Source organism: Mytilus edulis, chromosome 3, assembly GCF_963676685.1.
Source record: "Mytilus edulis chromosome 3, xbMytEdul2.2, whole genome shotgun sequence".
Classification (NCBI taxonomy): Eukaryota; Metazoa; Mollusca; class Bivalvia; order Mytilida; family Mytilidae; genus Mytilus; species Mytilus edulis.
This window is the reverse complement of record NC_092346.1, coordinates 98,336,001-98,360,792: the sequence shown is the minus strand read 5'-3', so window position 1 is coordinate 98,360,792 and position 24,792 is coordinate 98,336,001. Positions and strand designations below refer to the sequence as shown.

The following is a 24,792-nucleotide window of genomic DNA, read 5'->3' as shown; positions in this document are numbered from 1 at the left end:
TTTCAGAAAAACTAATCTAATCAATTGAAATAGAGACTTAAGTGTTTAAAAAGTATCCAAAATCTTTTGTTAGAGGAACCTGAAATTTGAGGCCAAAATCGGACCTTACCGGACCTACTTCTTTGTAAAATATTACACAATCTTGTACCGGTATATTTAGATCAATCAAAATCGGAATTTTGCTACTATTATCGACGTTGTCTCACCTAGTTTCCCCCTTATTACAACATGATATCAGAATGTATTAAACTAAACGTGTTTCCATTTTTTGGGTTGTCTATGCTCTGTTTCAATGCAACGCATTTTCATCAAGTTTTTGAAAATCTTTCACGGTCTGATTGCAATGCTTGACAGTTAGTTATTCCTTCACGATCAATTCTCTAATTAAAACCGAATGACACCCATGTAAATATTAATGCCCAAATTTCAATACTGTACTTCTTATTTATGCACTTCTTAAAACTTATTAGTATCTACTGTACTCTCTAAGTGTGCACTTTGTATTACTTATGTGTATCTACTGTGTCTGCAAGCAAATCTATGTATTGATATATTTGATAAGTACATTAGGATCTTTTCTATTTGCAGCACGGTTTATGTAGTAATTAAGCAAGACAATGTTTAACTTGATTATACAATATCCTAAACCTAAAAGCAATGCCACTACGTATAACATAGATAAGAAAAACCTAAACTATCGATATGATTTTGGACTTCTCATCTCAGTTGATACATTGGTAAATTCTAGATAAATATTTTTAACCGCCGAATACAGATCTTGAAATTCTTATCGAAAGTATAATTTTTAATTCTCATTGTTAAAAACGTGCAATAAAGCAATGAAGCTTTTCTATCAGCCAAAAAAGTTGAACAATGCAAAAGGCATTAGTAAGTTCAATATGCAATGCACTGACAGCAAATATGAAGATTAAAACTCAAAGTTATTGTTTTGGAATTTAAATATCAATGTTTTTGTCATGCACATTCAATTTTAACTTTTATTTTTAAGAAATGAAAAGAGAGGAAATTTGTATAAACATATGTTTATTAATTATAATGACTTTTATAGAATATAATTGAATTGTTAGTATTTATTTTATATAGTTTGCATGCACACAGAGTACATACCCAAAGTATCCCAACATGTTTCTTCGCCTATCTCCCCATAGCATGGATTAGTCTCTGATGTCAAAAGAGAAATAATACTTTTACACTACTTGTACTATTTGCCAAGTTTTGAAGGATCATTTGTACTCCGGTACAAAAAATGAACACGATATATATCTATACCTACTAGTATATCTTTATGCTGCTAGGATAACGAAGTCTCAGGTTATCAGATAAGGAATTTATTTCGCGATACTTCCACACATGTGAAGGGTTAAATTTAATATATAAGTTAATATGATGTTTTAATATGATTTTAGTTAATGTAAACAGGAATTAATAAAAAAAAAAAAAAAAAAAAAGTGTGAAAAAAGACTGATAACACAGATTCTACTCTTCTTAAAAAAGAGTGACGAAAGATACCAAAGGGACAGTGAAACTCATAAATCGAAAATAAACTGACAACGCCATGGCTAAAAATAAAAAAGACAAACAGACAAACAATAGTACGCATGACACAACATAGAAAACTAAAGAATAAACAACACGAACCCCACCAAAAACTAGGGGTGATCTCGTGTGCTCCGGAAGGGTAAGCAGATCCTGCTCCACATGTGGCACCCGTCGTGTTGCTTATGTGATAACAAATCCGGTAAATAGTCTAATTCGGTAGGTCACATTAATGAATGAGAAGGGGATTGTAGTTACGACGTAAGGAACATATCCGATATCATTTGTGAAACGGTTATTCCATAACGGTCAACCAACTCGTGATGGCGTCCCTAAAATTTACGAAGGGATGATTTCAACTGCACCATTTGGAACTCTTGGTTTAATAGCTTCCTTGTTAGCAGAAACCCTTTATCAAGAAAATCATGATAGGAAATGCAAGCACGGGAATATCGTATCAATTGGGAGATACATACCCCGTATGCAGGTGCTGCAGGAATGTTGATACTTAGAAATGGAAAGTTCACAATTGGAAAGCTGAAATCATCTCTTTTGTCGTAAAGTTTTGTTTTCAACCGACCCTTATGTTCAAATTTCCCCGATGAAACATTATCAGACTATTGACTATCTTTATCTTTTTTTTTTATCCAACTCTGAATAGGAGATTAGCATAAACAAGTTTAGAAACACTGTTCCATAGTGTAGTGATGTTGTCCCACGTATAACGGAATATAGGTTTGTCGATTAATATGAATGTGCAAACCTGTGTTTCAAATTTGGCAGATGACATACTATATAACGTGTGTTCCCGTTTGCTGTCGAAAACGATTTGCTTTCATGACTTTCTTCATTTTGAAATATGTTACCTATTGCATCTGTCGTACCGATAGCCATTAAAAAAAAGTGTTCTAAAGTTAACATTCAAAATAGTTATAAGTCCATCAAATTAACATCTACATTGTGTAACTTATAGTTTCTGTTTATAAAACAATGTAGATCATTTTTTGTCAGGCAAGTTTCTATTTAGTATATCGTCGCTGGGCTTCTAAAATGTCGTATATATATGACTTTTTTGGCTAAAAATACTTTTTGACACCAACGGTCTGGGCGGGAGGAAATCTTTGGTATTACAAAATAGCACACAGTTAGACCAATCAAAATGTTTGAAATAAGACATATTACAAAATTGCCAATGTCAGTTGTTTGTAAAGTTTGCTTCCAAAATGTTGTATGAAAACTTGAAAATCGTTGTAAAATGGCTTTGGACAAAAAATAATTGTACATTTCTTTATTTCTGTGAAAATAATCTAAGTTCTTGGATAATCCAGAAATGTCAACGTTTTTATTTCACTGCTATTTACAAAAATGTCCAAGTTCACATACGAAATTTTGGAAGCATGCATTTTGCCAAAATTTTCAAAGCCTGTTTGTGAGAAATTTTTTTCTTGAAAAATTTGTAATTTACAACATTTTAGAAGCCCAGCGACGATATGGAAAAACGTATTCTTCTTTGAAACAACAAATAATGTATGCGTATGTGTGTATGATCTTAGAAATTATAAACAACGGTATATTTTCAAGTACACCAATTGTTAATATGTAGATTTAGTAAAAATGAGAAGTTATAAGTGGAAGAATAAAACTTAAATTGTATTTAGTTTGAAATGTCAATAAAAAACAAAATGAGAAAACACACGTGTTATGGAACTACAACTAATGTACATATAAGGCTGTATGTACCTCGATTGACCATTGCAGCGAACGCATAAATAACATGCAATTATATGTTAGAAAATCTGTTTTTTTTCTCTCATTAATATCAAAATCGATTGCATTTCTGATTTTTTTTATTGTCAGTACTTGCTTTCTGATTTTGTTCAATTACTAAAATCAATTTTGAAGTTTCGTAGATAACTTTTACGGTAATGAATTGTTCATAAAATATCCAGAGCTATTAATTTTTTTCCAATGCAAGAGTGACAGGGTTGAGTTTTCATTTTCATCTCTAAAAAACTGAAAAATGTGTACTACAAGTCTACTCAGAATAGTTGTTTGACCAAACTATACCTCCATATACGTACCTATATGAAAATATCGTTGTTTAGCCATGTCATACTTCGGCCAATACACGTCCGAAAACTTGTCCTGTTCGGTATCCTTTAACGGCACGTTCGGATCCCTGCAATATATAATTTCATAAACACCATGAACAATGTCATATAAGTATGGTTTATATCATTTATATATGGTCTAATTATATCGGAATTTAAAATTGGGAACTGGAATTGCTTGCGAAGTTTTTTGTTGTTTTTGTCTACAAACCAGCAATAATACTAGTTAGATCAAATATATTTAATTAAACGCACAGCATGTAGTAATATAGGCTGTGGCGACAATAGCCACAATACAATTATAAGGTAGACACAAAAAAATGAAGATTCTACTTCTATATTTGAGAAATAATTCACTGATATCCTATTACATTTACCAGCGGAGCTAACAATCACATCTTATTCTTTAAAGATGTCAATTGGATACTGAAAACAATTCTGTATTAACTGTTTATGAAATGTTTGTTATCATGTGATGAAAGAACTATAGACAATATAAGAGTCTGATAGCTTTATAAATAACTGTGTTGTCTTCATATAAGTACTATTTGTGGTATTCATCAGAACTCATCCTCCTTCACACTGTGTTGCTTTATATGTGAAATGTGAACAATTAAAGGGAAATACAGTTTTATGTGAATAAATGACTTTGTTACCTATAAAAGTAATAAAATGTATATTTTTACTGATCTTTAAGTGTATTGTTAAAGACTGGAAACAAACCAAATAACATTGGAATCACAAGTATTGAAAAGACCAAAGGTTAAGCATGATTTTGCATTTGGTATACTGTATTACATGCTATTTATTGTATTGGTATACTGTATTACATGCTATTTATTGTATTGGTTTTACGTTTTTTGCATTACCATAACGTTTTACAGTTTTACAGTAAAAGTCAAGTTTAATATACTGAAATACTTTTATTTGTTGGAGACATTCTCAATTGATAATTTGTATTTGTAAAGTATGTCAAAAGTAAAATAACAAAAATAATGAACTTCAAGGACACTTCAAAACGGAAAGTCTCCAATTAAATGGTAAAATCCAACGCTCAAAGACATCAAACGAACGGAAAACATCTGTCATACTTCTGTCTTGATACAGACATTTCCGTATGAAGAAAATGGTTAATAAAACTTGGTTTTATAGCTATTGCTGAAGAATTAAAAAAAAAAACGAAATCTAAAAAAATCTTAGATTTTGCAGAAATACAATGCCTTACCCTGATTTTGCGAAATTTGTCCAGAATCGCATTACAGCTGCACTTAATTTCTTTTCGTTTTTCGTATAACGACTAGGAAATGGCGAAATACCATCAACAAGAGGGGCTCCAAACACATACGGTAATTCGTCGCCATGGACACCACTAGACCACTGAGGAAAGTTTTCGGATTGTGTTGAATATCCAAAGTTATAAAAGTATGTACCAGCACCCCGTTTTGCATGTTCGTGTGCCATTTCTACCACAGGAGCGACATACAAACCGTCACTCAACATGTCCATGACATTATCACGGGTAGTGTTTCTATCTTGTTCTTTATTCCATTCAGTGTACTGAAAGTCAATGATTTCATATAACTTTTGTCTATGGAATTTATACAAATTGTGAACGAAAGTACGAATTATCTGAGCTTTTCTTTCCTTTGTGATTCCTTCTTCAAGTTCCCGTTGCTTCAGATATGAGTAAGCTTCGTTTCTAGTTACACCGAACATAACAGGGATTTGAGAAAATACAGTGTCCCTTCTTTTTAAAAGTTCTCTAATATTATCAGGAAACATTTGTCCACCACCGGGTGTTGGTGCAAAACAGGAATAATATTTAGGAGGTAAAGGCACGTGTTCTACTAGTTCAGTAGCTGTTTTATTGCGCAAACATTTAACAAGTAGTTCTGAATCACTTAAATATTGAGAACAATTAACATTTACAGCTAACCACTGCGTACATGTGACAGCGTCAAATGATACTGCCCAGGGACTTAGAGCTGAACCACTCTGCAAAATGGCACGCTGAATAAGTCGAGCTGTAAAAAAGTATACCATATATTACAGAACAATTATTCCATACATAAGTTTAACGTCTTTTCTATTTAACATAAGTGTAAAGTCAGAAATGCTGTAAATTACAATATAAAATGTAACAAGTACTCTTGCCCTCCTATTCTATATAATCATGATATAATTAATTAAGTTGTATGATATCGTTATGTTTGCAGATGTTTTTTCATCGTGAATATAACAATTCATTAAACCATTATATTTCTCCTATGTTTAGTCAAGTAATAGAATATTTCATATCGGATGTAAACTTTTTCATTTTTTGAACTCATACTTGATAACCACTTAAAATGATCAATATATTTAACTGTTAATGTTTTCCAGTATTGAGGCATATGATAAAAAGATGTCATTTTTCATATCAGATGTATTAACAAACCTCGGGCAATATAAACGCGCGAGCTTTCGTATCTTGGGCTGATATTAACTAAGGGCTAATAATACATTTGAAATGAAAAACAAATATACAAAAATACCGAACTTCATGTACCTAATCAAATGGTAAAATCAAAAGCTAAAACACATCAAACGAATGGATAACAACTATCATATTCCTGAATTTGTACAGACATTTTCTTATGTAGAAAATGGTGAATTTAACGTTATTTTTATAGATAGCTTAACCTCTAACTTGTATGACAGTCGCATTAAATTCCCCGACATTGACAACGATGTGTGAATAAAACAATCGAGACAATAAAAATTAACATGTCGTAGAGAAACCGAAAACATCATGACAAGCACACAAAACAAAAAACGACGGATACTTAAAAAAGCATTGAAAACATTAAAATTAAAAACAAAAGCCAGAGATGATATGAGTTATTAAGAAATGTGTCATTCTATATAGTAAATCCTGGTCCACATGTATTATCCGTCGTGTTGCATGTCTATAAGTGTATTAAGCAAAATACTTTTTCTTAAGGTGTTATGTCATTAGTTAGAAGTCACAGAAGTTTACCGATTTTCAAATCTCATAAATTCATTTAGAACATACACACCAAGGTTAAACAACAAAACCTTAGGGAACATTTTCCAGTATGACCAATAAGTTAATTTTTTGTAGCATTTATTGTTGGACAAGGAATTGTAACGACTTCACTAAATAAGTTCCCTCCAAAGATTTACCGGACAACAGTGTCATTAGTGATGAAAAAAAGTTTTCCACTATAACGATTTAAATAGAAATGTCACGTACGGTAGAAAACAATCGTGATAAAAAATAATTCTAAAAAGGAACGCAGCTCGCCCATGACTTCAATAGCAAACATCAAGGCTAATTAGTTCCACTGTTAATATAAACATTTCTCCGATAATCAGTTAATGCGAAGATGGGTCGTGATCTCCCTTCTAATTGGGCAGACGATCATAGCTGTAAACAGTTATAGTAAGTTATTCTAATTTGCGTAACAAAACGGAATCAAACTTTATAGAGAATGCTACAACTTTTTCTGATTATATTTTTTATCTTTTAATTTTTTACTGTCGCTTCTACAAATAGAAAATAAGGGAAAAGAAACATTTCTATAGAGAATAGAATCGCATTTTATGATTGTTTTTTTTTAAACTGTCTTACGGATTTTAAATCTGTCAGTTTAATGAACAAACGATGAATAAAGAGAGATGCGGGGGTATATATCAATGGAACAGTAATAAAACGACACAAATAATCAGAATACATCTCGGTTAAAAACGAAGTATTAACAAACACAATTATGCATTGACATAAGGTTAACTGCAATTTGCTCAATCACGAAAACAGGAGTCTGAACAAATGTCAATGAAACAACAAATGAACAACATCGGTATTACAATGATTTGGCTAAATTCAATTACCTATATAAATTTGTGTCATAGACTCATAATTAATAAAGGGTCTGTACATTATATTTTTCGTTATAACCGCTATTCAATATAAAAGGGAAGGCTAAGTACTCATTATGAACTTTCACACTACTATTGGTCAACCTTGGTGTACAGAAATGTAAGACTATCCATTGAGTTTGTTTAACAATTGTGGGAGGTATGATATATGATCCAGGTTGGTCCACGAACTGTCATTTGTCGTATAATTCGTTAAGTTTATTGTTATTATTGCTGTATATAATTCAAGATAAGATATTATATTAACCGAGAGATATATACTTCATATGCAAATGTCCTGGAATATTGCTACGTGTAAATTGAAAAGAAAAAATTACGCTTTTGTCGTACAGTTTTGTCCTTGACTTATCTTCTTCTTCTATTTCTAGTTTGTGAGCCAGAGCTAGCTGTGGTATTGAAGTTCAAGTTCAATGGCATAGATATGCTCATTATATAGTCAACGAATTTTTAATCCAGTTGTTTTTGTGCTTCGTGCCAATCTAATGATTTACAGTTTTTTTTCTTAGTTTGTGCAGTTTTATCATTGTCCAAGAAGGTTTGGGGAAGGTTGGGCGCTCAAAAACATGTTTACCTCGCATCAAAATTTTTATCAATTAAGCATCTTGATGTCATTTACAAAAACAATCTGCAACAACCCGAATGTATTCATGGTCCTACAATCCGAAGGTATTCATGGTCCTACAATCCGAATGTATTCATGGTCCTATAATCCGAATGTATTCATGGTCCTACAATCCGAATGTATTCATGGTCCTACAATCCAAATGTATTCATGGTCCTACAATCCGAATGTATTCATGGTCCTACAATCCGAATGTATTCATGGTCCAGAGTAGGAAAAAGGCGGACGATACCAAAGGTTTATTCAAACTTATAAGACAAGTTGAAGACAAAATGACAATCATGAAAAAAAGACTGGGCAATACTAACCCCTCCAAACGCCGTGGGTGATAACAGGTTATCCGAAATGATTTTAGAGATGCATGAGTTGTGCCTTTCGTAAAAACGATATTTGCATTTATTTTCGCCATGTTTTTATAATGATAAATACGAATTTACATATTCATCGTTTTCTAATCTTACCAATTATATGTTAAATGTTTAAATGCATTCTTGAAATTAAATGACGTTTTTGGTGTTTATATACTAATTTCCACCATCTGTTAACTATTTTTACCTATCTTATAAGCACCGGTTTTGTTTTGCTTTTTTTCTATTACTTTTTACAGTCATTTTGCACAATACTATATGCCCTTAATAAAAATAACGCTGACCATTTGCTTATCCGATAACTTGTTCATTTTTTATTTTATCCACAAGGCTGCCAGTGAAACACGGATATTGATTTTTGAATGTATTGGAGTGTCAATCTCCTCTTCTTACAGTTCTGACATTCATAGGGATTTAATAAAACATCGTCGAAGTCTTACTGAAGGTTGTGAAAAACATCAAGTTGTTATAGACGATACATAACTACAACTTAACATCCTTACCGTCGGCTTTAACCAATCGAGTGATTTCATAAACTATCACCAGAGTCTTACTGAAGGTTATGAAGAATATCAAGTTGTTACAGTAATAGAATATGCATAACTGTAACTAAGCACCCTTACCATCGGCTTCAATCAAACAAGTGATCTAGAAATTCGTTAGAACTTTTAAATTTTGAGCACCAAAACGTTCAATGTGCAGTGATAGAAATGCCTAGTACACCTTCGTCACACTTTTGTGAGTTTCGAGTATTTTTCTGTGGGAAATGTGTGGTTTTATCGCGAGAATTTACATTTTCACTATTGTCCACACTTTTATCCTGCATTTTGATGTTAAAATGTTTATTTCAATTCTTTTTTTTGCAAAGCTATATATTTGCAGTTCTTGCAAGACCATATTATTTCTTTTTCAAATCTCTAAGAATATGAAACTGTGGTCCCCGTATGTTAAACGCACCTCATAATTTAATGAATGCTATTTTTTTCTAAAACGATGAACAAATCAGATGAATACTTACTTGATACCATTGGTGATAATAATAAAATATTGACCAATGCTGCACCGTAACCATGTCCAAATAATGTCACTCGGTTAGTATCTCCACCAAAGGCACCTATGTTATCATGTATCCATGACAATACAGCAAACAAATCCCATAATGCATAGTTTCCACTGGCTTCATTGTCACCAGTACTAAGAAAACCTAGCAAAGGAAAAGATAGTTTTAAATTGAACATTTTGTAATTGTACCAAAGAGGTTTTTTTTAATACGTTGTGTGTTTTGTGGACTGTTGTCATTCTTTGCATTATCATTTTTCATATCATCCTTTATATTATCCTCCCCTATTGGTGTAAGCATTATATCTAAATCGTCCAGAATCAATGTTACTAGTTGAATGCATCTATCAGCTCCACATACGACCGGTATCTGTAGCTGTCATTTGAAAAGTATTTGTGAGTTGAACACTGCCACAACAATAGGCATAATATATTTAGTTTGTTTACACCGAAGAAGTGTTTTTGGGAATTTCCCTTCCTTTTTTGAAACTATTTTTTGCCCAATAAGCTGATAGATTTTAACCGCTGCATTAGCATACATTTTTATATCATGATTTATTTTAAATTTAATTATCTACAGTATAAACCTTACATACTATCAGAGAAAGTATTATAAACTACAATCAAGTAAACATATTATGTAGAACGAAAAAAATAGCTGGTTGAAATGATTATAGGCCAAGTTTAAATTTAACTCAGTTTTGATCCTCATATGTCAATGTCGGGTGAGTATTCCAACTGCAAGACAAATTACAAATATTAAATATGCCTGCTGGATACTTCTATTATTTTTGTAAAGAATATCTATTAAGATTAAATTAAAAGAGATATACCAGACAGAAAGACATACAGCTTTTACAGAATATAAAGTAGGGCAGAGTAGGTCACTTGTGGAATAAAACAGAAATGTAAATTTCTAGATCAAGACTGTTAAGATACTTCAGACAGCAAAAACTAATTAAACAAATCATTATAATCATATTTGAGGCAGGTAACATAAAACTTATGAAATACTGACACAAGTGTTAACATGTTGTTTTGTTTGGCATATATCAAAAAGTGATAAGATAACAAATTATGCTCACGACAGCAACCCTACATTACAAAAATTGCTATTAATTTTAATATGCAAACAGAGTATTAATCATATAAGGGAATATATGTTCTATAGTCTTTAATCTAACAAGATGCTGTATTACCTAATACATGGCACTATATGTGTTAGTTACACTACCTAACATTTAGAATGGAAATTGGGAATGTGTCAAAGAGACAATAACCCGACCCTGTTCGTTAACTGGGATGTCCTTCCAAGTCTTTGGTGCATCTATTTTTATCATTGGCAATCGTACGCACAATACTATTCTTGTTATTTCTATTCAAACATGTAGCAATTGTGATAATGCTTTACATACCTAAGACACCTAATCTGTAATTAACAGTAACAACTATAACTTCTCCATAACTAGCGAGTACACTCCCTTCATATGCATTTCCGGTTCCGATCTCATATGATTCGCCATGTACAAAAACCATCACAGGAAGCTTTGATGTGTTGTTCCAATCTGAAAATATCGTCTGATTTCTATTGTATCTAACATGATAATACATTTAAATGCCGTTAATTCTATGACAAGCTACAGTAAAACCCAAATGTACATAAATTTCCAATCAAATCCTATCAAACCCTGTATACAAAGGCTCCTTCCTACTCAAGAAAGACTGTAATCGGGAATACATCGGGTTTGTACTTTGAGGAAATTTCAAAACTATGATCATTATTAGACATAAATACGACTAACAAGCAGCGACTTTTGCTTTTTAAAGCATCTTACGTAAAGACTATATCAATACAGATTACAGCAGACGTGCCCTGCTGATGCTGTTATAAAATTTGAAAGTCATGAAAATACAAAATTGACATTTATTGGATAAGAGTATCAGTGTATGATTTGTTTTAGTGTTGAAAGTAGGCACTCTCACGCATGTGCTTTCGTATAACCACCGTTTCCATTGGTCTCCATTAAAATTGAGTTTAATATGGCATTTTTACTAGAAGGTCGCGTACTATAGAAACAGAACTTTAGGTTAGATAAATTGATCATCTTATCATTATTCGTCTGATTTATTTATAACGTCAATGACTTTTATCTAACTTATATCACAATCGTTATCACACATTTTTTATATAATTTGTGATATTGCAATAATATCTTTCATCGGTTTAATTTCGATGAACATTAGCAGCTGCGTTTCAGACTGCAAAAAAGAGATAAACACTTCATTCCACTCTTAGAATATCATCACATGATATATTTCACTAGGTTTAGGTTCAAAAAGAAAAGATTAAGAATCTTTATTATAGGTATGTTCAATCACAAAGTTGACAACATCATAACATAAACAAACCAGATGCTCCACAGGGCGCAGCTTTATACGACCACAGAGGTCGAACCCTGAACGGTTGGGGCAAGTATGGACACTACATTTAAGCTGCATACAGCTCTGAATTTGGATGGATATTAAATAGTTGACACAGCATAGGTTACTGACACAGAATGAATGTGGTCTAATGAACTTAAAATTATTTTTTTGCTTTTGAGCAATTCACTATGCTGTTAAATATTAATCCTCTTAAAAAAAATTATTTGAGGAATATTCTTTTTAATTTCTGAAATCTGAAATGAGAAAAATTTCACACCCTTTCCCATTTTTTTTTCACCTCCCCCTTTTTCTTATTCCAAAAATAATCACACTTCAAATTTCTCATGGAGTTTGGAACAATAACTACTCATTAAAATACATCATAAAATATTAAAATATAAAATGTCATACAGTCATGGTAAAAATTAATATTAATTAATAGTAACTTAAAAATAAATAAATTGGGAATGTGTCCAAAGGGACTCAGGTGATGCCCCCGCTAGCACACAACGTTATAAAGGGACATAACTCAAGAACTGTAAAAGTGAAACTGCCAACAAATTAACTTAAACTGAGTTTAGAGGTAATAAAGCATTATATACACATGGCATTAAATTTAGTTAAGACAAACTTAAGTTATAAGAACAGAAACTAAAAAAATCTTCAATATTTCCACTTATAAAGGGCATAACACTAGAATGGTAATCAAAGTGCTTGTAATCATTGAATGGTAAAGATTGCTTTTATTTATCAGTTGGTAGTAAAGTGAATATTATATTGTATATTGTATATAGCATTGATTTAAGTTGATTCAACTACTATTCTGGACAAAGAAAGATAACTCCATTTTTCAAAGATTTCATAATGCATTGGTTTAAGGTGATTTAACAACTATTCTGGACAAAGAAAAATAACTCCAATTTATTGTTTTGAAACTACAAAAATGCTTGTATTTGGCCCCTTTTTTGCCCTTTATTCCTAGACTGTTTGCCCTTAAAATATATCCTAACCTTCTACTTATGTTATTGAACATTGTGGAACAATTTCAGAACAATAGAAATACTTCACACGACTTATTGTCCTGACACTAGATACATGCTTGTTTTGGGCCCCTTTGGGCCCCTAATGCCTAAACCTTAGGGACCATAACCCCCAAAATCAATCCCAAGCTTCGTGGTTATACACAATGTGTTAAAATTTTATTGATTTCTATTTACTCATACTAAAGTTATTATGCGGAAACCATCCGTCTTCGGACGACGCTGACGACGACGACGACGACGTGATACCAATATACGACCGCAAAAGTTTTGGCATTGCGGTCGTTTAAAAACGATGAAATAGTCCATATTACTATAAATCGAGCAACACAAACCCACTCAAAATCTCAGCTGCACCACAAGGGAAACCAAATCCAGCTCAACAGGTGGCGCCTACTATGATGGAGATGTTAAGTTGAGAATGTTGCTTTTAAAATACCTATTTGATTTCATCGGGGTTTAGACTTATTTAAATCTACGTTTATAAAGAATAATGAATAATAGTAATACTCGTTACAAAACTATTAACCGTTGTTTGATTTCATTGAATTTGTAAATAAAAACCAATAACATCTGCTATCAGAGAAATAGCTACTTTTTAACCACATTGATATACTGTGAAGGGGTTTATGAAGCAGCACATACACACGTTTCATTACATTTTTAGCCTATGTTTTTTCGTCGCCCTGAAACATCGAAAATCAAATAGAAAAATCGAGGTAGACTATATCTAAAACAAATCTTTGACTTTTCGACTGGAATGAAGTGAATACGAATTTTACATTATCTCTTGAACAGTATTACGTGCTGATCTAATATTACTACATAACAAGTTCTGAATGAGGAAATTGAAGTCACTCTTCTGTTGTTAGTTTTCAACAATCTCCAACTCTCATTTGTGCAAGTCAAGATACAAAACATCTTATTGCAAGACCAATAGGAGGAAATTTGTTCAACATAGTCACCAAACCTTAAAATATCCAACGAGAGGGCATCATTTATATAACAGAATTTAATGTTTGAAGATAACGATTAAAAAAAGACTCTGATTTGTCTGAAGTAACTCATCTGTATAAGATTGACTACAAGCGGAATAAATCAGAACAACTTATAGATTTACCATCAGCAATATCAGAAAAAAATATTTCAACAATTGACAAGATTCCAAAGTTTATTTTCATGCATTTCAGATGACGTTAAGATCAATATGACTGTTAATGACTAACAACAAATTTACTAGTTATACTAGTGTTGAAATGAGTGTATTATTCCTATTTTATGCGATGCCTTATTCGTCAGTTGCAATCTTTATAGATGAAAGGGAAAGTCTTTCTCTTTTGAAACCATTTTGTCCATGAATTACACATAGACAAACATTAAAAAGGAATTAGGGCGGGACATATTGCCTATATGTCTGTCCTTCCGTAACTATTTCTCTTTTTGCACAATAACAGATTCTAAATAACTAAAGTACAGCATAGCATGCGGTATGATCGCTTGCACTATACAGATGAACTACTACAAAGAGGATTTTCGTCGGTATTATATTTTTTATTGTCGAAAACAGCAGTAGGTTTAATTCTAATAAATTAAACGTATGAAACAAGCATGTAAATGAAAACAGTCAGATTCCTTCCTTAGACTATTCCAATCTCTCAATCGTTAAAAGGTTTGTCAGTTCATCATAAAATGGTGCGAAATTATTCAATGATTGATGATAGATTGGGTTCTCTGGTGTATTCATTACTGAAAACAAATAGTACTCTAAGGAGTAAGTTATTGGTAAAACGTCTTAATAAATACCCAGGATGGTTTACTATCTAACATTAACTACCTCCTAATTCAATTACAGACGTGATAACTAATATAGTGTGCTCAAATACGTTCTAACATTTATATAATAGTTACGACAGAAATTTGAACATTGCGAAAAGCCACTGTTGTCCAATTATTTTTAATGTGTATCAGAAGTAAAGAATTTAGTTCTCTTTGCAAGAATTTCATCTGAATTCCCTCACATTAAAAATATATCGAAAACAATATGGAATACTAAGGGTTTTTTTTTAACTTGTAAGGCTTGCAAAAATACAAATTTACACCAAAATATTGAATATTTAATTACATGTGACACATCGGAAGTTCCAATGAATGAAAGACATTGATTTACAAGATGCGTAATATTGGAATCTCAGAAATAAACAAATGTAATGTGTCAACTAAAATAATCGCGCGTATCAATAACAACGTATGTCATATCAGCATTACGGCACTTTTATGCTGTTGCTAGCAATGCCACCAACGTAGGGAGACGGGTATGCATGAGTCTCATATGTTACGTACATCCTACTTGTTATTCAAATACACATGAGACAATGAAGCCAATAACAACTTATGAGATCTGGTTTATTGTCAGGGAAAAAATCATAGGAATGAACATATGACAGTACATCTGATGAAACAATATAAATGACAATAATTAGAAGGCAAAAACACTTTCTAACATTGTAATATTCACGTCATTTACAAACGCATTCAGATGGTAACGGACCTGAACTTCTTTGTCTTCAGTGAAAAAAGCGTTAGCCAATTATACGCCTCGTTCTGATCAAAAGAAGTTCTGTAATATCCTAATAAACTGTGACAAGTAAATAATAGCAAAGCTAGATCACTCGTGCGTTTGTGATTCATTGCTGATTAGGTTACCGATACGATATGATCTGTATATTGATCGAGTTGGCGGCCAGTAAGCGATTTTCAAAAATGAGAAAATGATGTTTCGTCAAAAGTATCGACCCGAAAGTGTTAGTCTACAAAGTTATTTTACTTTCTTCAGTAAGATATGAAATTGATAATCTTTTATGAATTTGACGCAGTTACTAGTTGACAAGTTATATTAATTTTGCGTTGCCCTTTGAGCTTTTCTATATGTAGACCTTTCAATATTGTTATCGGAAAATGACGTTATTATTAACCAAAGTTTTCCATCAGTACAAGCTTTGAAAATACCAGACTGACTGAGCAGAAATATTCTAACATTTCCTTTCCAGTTTTTACATTTGATTTTACAGCAGGGATTTCCTTCTACAATCAACAGCATGAATAATTTTTCTTGTCAGATATTAATTTGGAATCGATGCATCGAAATTTATAGAATCAAAACTGCTTGAATAAGTTATAAAAGAAGAATAGCATACACGACCGTTCGGTACGTACATGCTGAAAATAGATCATTATTTTTATTGATACAGTTAAATGAAAGTTCGTTGTACTTAATATCAACAATGGACTACAATTTAAAGCTTTCATTCTTTTATAAAATTGAGAAAGGAAATGGTGAATATGTCAAAGCGACAACCACCCGACCATAGAGCAAACAACAGCCGAAGGCAACCAATGGGTCTTCAATGTAGCGAGAATTCCCGCACCCGTAGGTGTCCTTCAGCTGGCCCCTAAAATATGCATAATAGTACAGTGATAATGGACGTCATACTAAACTCCGAATTATACACAAGAAACTAAAATTTAAAATCATACAAGACTAACAAAGGCCAGAGGCTCCTGACTTGGGACAGGCGCAAAATTGCGGCGGGGTTAAACATGTTTATGAGATCTCAACCCTCCCTAGTCTACGAAGTTATGTCAAAATTCTATTAGAAGAATAACTTGTATAATTGAACTGGAATTTTCTAGTGATTGCCACAGACACATATTTGCTAGAATGTCGTCATTTTGATTAAATTTATCTTCAAGCGATACTATTGGGCCAAATAAGGCATAACACTCATATGCCCATGGACACGCATAACGTAATAATCAAATCGTTTCCGTTAATCTAAATAAATATTTGGCGACATCCAGGCTCTGAGACAACGCTTACAATTTTGAGCTTTCAAATTGACAACAGCAGACAAATTTAGTTTAAGAACTTCTTCAACGGACCTACATTTTATATTTCAGTTATGAATAACAAAACAGTCATATCATCTTAATCTTATTTATTAATTTGACCCAGCACAATGAATTATAAATAATTGTATAAATAATTTCAAAATCAAAAAGGTCTCTGAATGCCGTACCAATACTCAATTATTGGTGAAGTTAACAAACCAGAAATGTGTCCCTTACACTTGTTTTCTTATATTTATCATACATTATTGTTGAAACTACAAGTAGTAAAGACAGAAGAATAACTTGTATAATTGAACTGCAATTACAGTGATTGCCACAGACACATAGAATGCAAGAATGTCGTCATTTTGATTAAAATGATCTTCAAGTGGTAATTTGGTCAAATAAAGCCTTACACACTCACACTCACGCACACAAATACACACCTTAAGGTAGATGGGGTGTCTAAATTATAATCCATAGAATCTTTTAATAATTTGCCAAAATGTAGTTCATATCCTGCTTGTTTAAAAACATTAATAAAAAGAATGGGTCACCGGACTTATTTTCACACTACAGGTTGTGCAAAATTGTAAAGATTTTGTATAGATTATGCATGGAAAACTAATTTTTCCGCCATAAGACGCAAACCACACCATAGAATTTTTAGATAAAATTTGAGAAGATAGTTCCAATATTATGCTTTCAGATAAGAAAAAGAAAAAATGGGGTCACCGGACTCGTTTTCTTGCTACGTGTAAAAATGGGTAAATTCCTAACACATTCTATTGTAAAAGTAACACTATCTGAATTATCTGCCCTTGCATTTGAGTTGCCTCCCCTTATTTAACAAAGTTTGGAAAAAATGAATCAAACAAAAGAATTCTTATTTTTGTAAAATACAATCATAAATATGATCAAACATGGCATTTTCTATATTAGAATGAAAATTCTTACACATGAATTACCTACTACTATAAAAATTTGCACATTTAATCAAAGATCTAGACCTTGTTTTCTAGTATTTCAAAATCCAAAATGGAGGAAGACACCCTATCTACCTTAATAATCAAATCGTTTTTGTTATTTCCTTAATATATAAGTGACTATATCCGGGCTCTAAGACAACGCCTACAATTGCGAATTTCAAATTGATAAAAGCATACAAAGTTTAATATTTTTTCAACGGACAAACTTTTTATTTCAGTGATAAATAATAAAACAGTCCTATCGACTTAATCTTATCAAAAGCCAAAAAGTGTACGTAATGCCGTGCCACTTCTCACAACAAACCAGAAAATAAAAATGTGTCCCTTACTCTTGTTTTACTTCTATTTATCATATATTATTGTTGAAACTACAAATAGTAAAGACAGAAAGTACAAAACCGTTCTGTGTGATAACGGATCAATGTGTGATAACTATACAATGCGTGTCATTTACCTATTTCCTAAGTCAAGATGAAGCAGAGATCACTTATCATTCTATCTTATACATGTTCATAAAGCTTGCACTTTTCATCTACAAATGTTATCATATGAAAGATTCACGATTTACCCTAAATCAAAGAATATCTTTTAATCAAATTGTATTGCATACTTCATTTACTGGATTGAGCTACATACATCAATCAGATATATATTTATCTGACAGTTCTGAGAGGACTGTACTGATGGGGGTCTACACTAGGGTTTCCGAATTTGATAAGGTCACTATTCAAGTTCGTACAGACTGAGACTATCTGACGTGCGTTCATATAACAACTAAGGAAGGATTTACAGAGAATATTAAACGGTTACAACTAAACATTATTCTAAGAACCATATAAAACTTCGAATTTCTCAAATGTTTCAGCTCAATCCTTAATGTATTCCTATACGCAAAGTATGAACTCCTTTAAATATTTAAGGACTTCAAGTTAAAACAGGCGGGTCATACTCATGCTAAATGGATTTTGACAAAAAATACCGCAATGAAAAATATCCATGACAACAAAAACTCAACAATGATAATTATCAAAGGCAAATAGAGAAACAAAGTACAGTAAGATAATAGAAAAAACACAATGAACACAAACGCCAGAAAAAATCAGACAAGACAGTGGAATATTTATTAAGCCGCAATATGCAAAAGCCTGAAATCATTTAAAACATAAGCAACAAGAAACACAATGAAAGAAGAGACAATCCACAAATAATGGCGCACAGATTAAAGACAGCAATCAAAAGGCAATGACATACAAACAAGACCACAACCGAACAAACACAAATCCAATGGGAATGCAACCGAACAAAACAAATCCAATGAGAATGCAACCGCACAAACACAAATCCAATGAGAATGCAACCGAACAAACACGAATCCAATGAGAATACAACCGAACAAACACAAGTCCAATGAGAATGCAACAGAACAAACACAAATCCAATGAGAATGCAACAGAACAAACACGAATCCAATGAGAATACAACCGAACAAAACAAATCCAATGAGAATACAACCGAACAAAACACAAATCCAATGAGAATGCAACCGAACAAACACAAATCCAATGAGAATGCAACAGAACAAACACAAATCCAATGAGAATGCAACAGAACAAACACGAATCCAATGAGAATGCAACAGAACAAACACAAATCCAATGAGAATACAACCGAACAAACACAAATCCAATGAGAATGCAACCGAACAAACACAAATCCAATGAGAATGCAACCGAATAAACACAAATCCAATGAGAATGCAACCGAACAAACACAAATCCAATGAGAATGCAACCGCACAAACACAAATCCAATGAGAATGCAACAGAACAAACACGAATCCAATGAGAATACAACCGAACAAACACAAATCCAATGAGAATACAACCGAACAAAACAAATCCAATGAGAATGCAACCGCACAAACACAAATCCAATGGGAATGCAACAGAACAAACACAAATCCAATGGGAATGCAACCGAACAAACACAAGTCCAAAGAGAATACAACCGAACAAACACAAATCCAATGAGAATACAACCGAACAACACAAATCCAATGAGAATACAACCGAACAAACACAAATCCAATGAGAATGCAACAGAACAAACACAAATCCAATGGGAATGCAACCGAATAAACACAAATCCAATGGGAATGCAACCGAATAAACACAAATCCAATGAGAATGCAACCGAACAAACACAAATCCAATGAGAATACAACCGAACAAACACAAATCCAATGAGAATGCAACAGAATAAACACAAATCCAATGAGAATACAACCGAACAACACAAATCCAATGAGAATACAACCGAACAAACACAAATCCAATGAGAATGCAACAGAACAAACACAAATCCAATGGGAATGCAACCGAATAAACACAAATCCAATGGGAATGCAACCGAATAAACACAAATCCAATGAGAATGCAACCGAACAAACACAAATCCAATGAGAATACAACCGAACAAACACAAATCCAATGAGAATGCAACAGAATAAACACAAATCCAATGAGAATGCAACCGAACAAACACAAATCCAATGAGAATGCAACAGAATAAACACAAATCCAATGAGAATACAACCGACCAAAACACAAATCCAATGAGAATACAACCGAACAAAACACAAATCCAATTAGAATGCAACCGAACAAAACACAAATCCATTGAGAATGCAACAGAATAAACACAAATCCAATGAGAATGCAACAGAACAAACACAAATCCAATGAGAATGCAACAGAACAAACACAAATCCAATGGGAATGCAACAGAACAAACACAAATCCAATGAGAATGCAACAGAACAAACACAAATCCAATGGGAATGCAACCGAATAAACACAAATCCAATGGGAATACAACAGAACAAACACAAATCCAATGAGAATGCAACCGAACAAACACAAATCCAATGAGAATGCAACAGAACAAACACGAATCCAATGAGAATGCAACAGAACAAACACAAATCCAATGGGAATGCAACCGAATAAACACAAATCCAATGGGAATACAACAGAACAAACACAAATCCAATGAGAATGCAACCGAATAAACACAAATCCAATGAGAATGCAACCGAACAAACACGAATTGACACTTAATTGATTACTATACATGACAGTAGCAGAAGACAAACCCAAAAGACGGTAAACGAACAAGTCAGCAACAGAATAAAATTCAATAGATAATAAACATATAAGGTAGCAACAGAACAAATTATAATCGATGATAAATATATCTGGCAGTAATTAGCACACGAGGCAGCAAATACTTTAAAGTATGTCAAGGACTCGCATGTTGCAAAAAGGATATAATCAGTATTTAAAACCATTAGAGAACATACAACGTGCACTATGATTAGTTTGGATTTTGCCGCGTGACTAACTCAAAAGAACATCATGAATCACTATTTCTATATTATAGTAATACAATTTGCCTGAATTATGTAGCATCTTTAAATTTGAGTCCCAACTGAATCAAACGTTCTTTGTATCTGTTACAAGATAAATAGGAAATGTTTAGTTCAATATGGAAAATAACGTAAGTCTTCAATTTTGTAGAACTAAATAATACCCAAACATTTAGTTTACAATAATTTGTAAAGTCTAACGGAGCTATATATTCATTACACAAGAGAAAACAAATGCTTTAACTGCATGACATTGACATTTTCAAAGACGTTCTATAATTGTGTAACCGAATTTATCTAATCTAATCATTAAAAGAAAAGAAATTTAGTCGCAAAATTATTACGCGATGTTGTGCTGTGAAGCAATTCATTTTATGTTTAGTCTTTGCACTTCACATTTCAGAGTATGCACATGGAACATGTGAAGACAAATGATATCGTGCAAATATCAATTCCAGTTGAAAAATTATGTATGATTTTGATAGCATCTTTTGCATTGACAACATACCATCTGACATTTAGACATATCAATTGAGATTATCACTACTCATTTGAATAGTTTTTCTCTATATTTGTCAACCATACAAAACAAACAACCCGGACGTAATATGATGCCATAACATTCCAATTTCTAGACATAATTAAACTATTTTATTTATCTTAGACATTAAAACAGTAACATGAATATTTCATTTCCATCCAAGTAGAAGATGGTATAGTAATTTCCAATGTGTATCTTTTACAACTGTTTATTTATTTATCATTATTTTTCAAAGCTGCATTCAGTTGTAAACGAGCTAACAATGAAAACAATAATATGAGAAAAAATAAAGTGGTGTTAATGGTATACGCTAGATTTGTTTCTTTAGATTTACAATCGTCCATGATGTGCTTGGCTAGGTGGCTAAACATATCGCCCATAATTTACTTACCAACGACCACACTGTTGTTCGCAAGGTGGATTTATGTACTTGTATTAATAGTCGGACATTAACTGTTCTATTCAGTTCTGTTCGTTTGTTTTATGTTCTTTAGTTCAAATGTCAAATAAAAATGCGACAAACAATGTCAATTTAGTAATCATAAAGATGGACTTTTTTACATAAGCACTCCTTCACTTATATATCTACCAATATAATATATTTTCATAAAATCAAGACAAAAGTCATGTTTTATAATTATACCCTGAAAAGGGTTGACTTCAAATGTATCTAGAATATTAGAATCCAAGAATTCAGTATGCAGAGCAAATGTAACTAGATTGTATCAATTTTACGTGAGACATATGTTTGCATCCTCAAGAAAGAGAAAAAAAACATTAACACATAACAACTTCAGATTTAAATTATCATTTAGTATTTTATATCATTGAAGACATCTCATTTATTAAATTGGTTATGAGTTTTCACGCGATTACATTTGATTATTATTTACCTCACGCATCTAACATAATTCAAAAGAGATAACTGTGTTTATGTTATCATCCCATTACCATCGTTGTAGATTTTAAGTAGATTTAAGATTTTCTTGTACCAGTAATAGATCCGTTTTAAATTCTGACTGCTTGATAATAATTTAATCGAAAGATAAATGGTACACGCATCTCTGGGTATTTCATAATAAAATTTGAATTTTGAATATTGATATGTATATAGAAACACTGATAACGAATGGTTCTTTAAAATGAACCGTACGTTTAAAGAATATGAAATAAATTTTGACTGCTGTACCCATATTTTTGACATTTTAACCTATTATATCTGTTTATTTTGTCCACGTATCATTGTACAAGTGAGAGGTTAAGCTAAATATAAAACCAGGTTCTATCCACCATTTTCTACATGAAAAATTTCTGTACCATTTCAGGAATATGACAGTTGTAATCCATTCGTTTGATGTGTTTGAGCTTTAGATTTTGCCATTTGATTAGGGACTTTCCACTTTTTTTCATCAGTATGTCTCATTATTAATTTAGCTTGGGTGGTAACCTCAACATCTATAATTTTTTATATATTTTTTAAATTTCGTTTTAAAACGAACGAAAGCAAAGAAAAGGCCTAACGATGCATGTTTAAAAATCTACAAAAGATAAAATAGTAGAAAATCTTTACAAGAGAAGTTTTGAATATTTATAATTTTATTTTGGTTATGATGGTTTTGTACGTCTTTTTCGATTGTGTGGTTCAGTATAAATAAAGAATGAAACAATCGAATTTGAAAAGAACGGTACTATGCACAAACATAAACCAAATAAACAGCCGCAGAGTTTAAAAGGTCAAATATAATTGCGACGTAATGATCAACTGTTAATTTAGCTTGGTAATTATCAAGATGCACTATTTAACACAACACCTTGAATATCTAACAAGCAATATATGTTAACAACATTAAGACCTAGGCCAAAATTCTCCAAATAAAAAAAGTATTTGGTAAGTGAAGCGAATCTGATAGCATAACAAAATTGTCTATTTCTCTGTTCTGATGAAGACAACAGACAGGTGCCAGAGAAATAGTTATGGCGGTTAATGAATATGAGCCGTTATAATGTGACAAAGGGGTTCTTCACGCCATTCCTTTCACTACCATAGTTCAAAGAACTATCTTTATTTTCAGTTTTTGTGTTTATTTCTATAGAAACGTTTCAATATCAACCATCCATTCGAAGTTATCTAGTACATTTAGTTGAAAGACGGGATGCAAAAATGATTTGGAGTAACACGAATTATGTTTGTCAGATGCAAAAGTGAGAATAGGGAAACTTGTATAAATGTTAATGGGAAAAGCATGCACTAAAGGTTTGCTACTGAAACATTGATGTTAAAAAAAACCATACACCAATATTTACATTCTTTGAAGGAAAGAATTCGTTTGAAATATGCAGATTCTTTCATATCAAGTGGTTCAAATATAAAAGTGATTTATACTTCATGGATATTTTCGAAATCATCTTTTGTCAATTTCTTTGGGTATCAAATCAATTTTATTCCTATTTAAATTAATGTACCATTAAAAAAAATACTAGGTTGTTTCCCTATAGTTGTAGACATTCTGACTGGTTTTTATTGTTTTTACTTTTGTTTGGCTGATTTCTTTCTTTGTTTGCACAAAATTCCTTTTAATATTTTCAAAGCTTTATAAATAACCTGTGTACCAATGTATTCAAAGTATTTGAATACATAATACTAATATTGAATAGGGAATGACTAATAACATCATGTAAACATGTTAACACTATTTATTTTGCTGAAATTAGCATTGAAAATTTGTAAATCAAAGTCGCGTCTTTCATCATGTCAAGGTATACTGACGATATGTATTCTAATTGTATGTTCTAATCTTGATTGTACTCATAGCAGAAGACGCTT

At 32.1% G+C, this 24,792-nt stretch overlaps 1 protein-coding gene across 16 annotated transcripts in view; it reads right to left on the bottom strand.

Annotated features, from left to right (window-relative positions):
- The window catches only part of LOC139517920 (neuroligin-4, X-linked-like), a 261,221-nt gene that overhangs the window by 3,259 nt on the left and 233,170 nt on the right, over positions 1 to 24,792 (bottom strand). For 10 of the 16 annotated variants that reach the window (XM_071309459.1, XM_071309461.1, XM_071309460.1 and 7 more), the window contains exons 2-6: positions 11,075 to 11,224; positions 9,619 to 9,804; positions 4,894 to 5,692; positions 3,639 to 3,736; positions 1,129 to 1,182 (exon numbers count right to left, since the gene is read on the bottom strand). In XM_071309459.1, coding sequence (XP_071165560.1) covers positions 1,129 to 1,182; positions 3,639 to 3,736; positions 4,894 to 5,692; positions 9,619 to 9,804; positions 11,075 to 11,224 — 1,287 coding nt within the window. The remainder of the gene's footprint in view (positions 1 to 1,128; positions 1,183 to 3,638; positions 3,737 to 4,893; positions 5,693 to 9,618; positions 9,805 to 11,074; positions 11,225 to 24,792) is intronic. The other 6 variants (XM_071309466.1, XM_071309465.1, XM_071309462.1 and 3 more) reach the window with 1 other exon arrangement.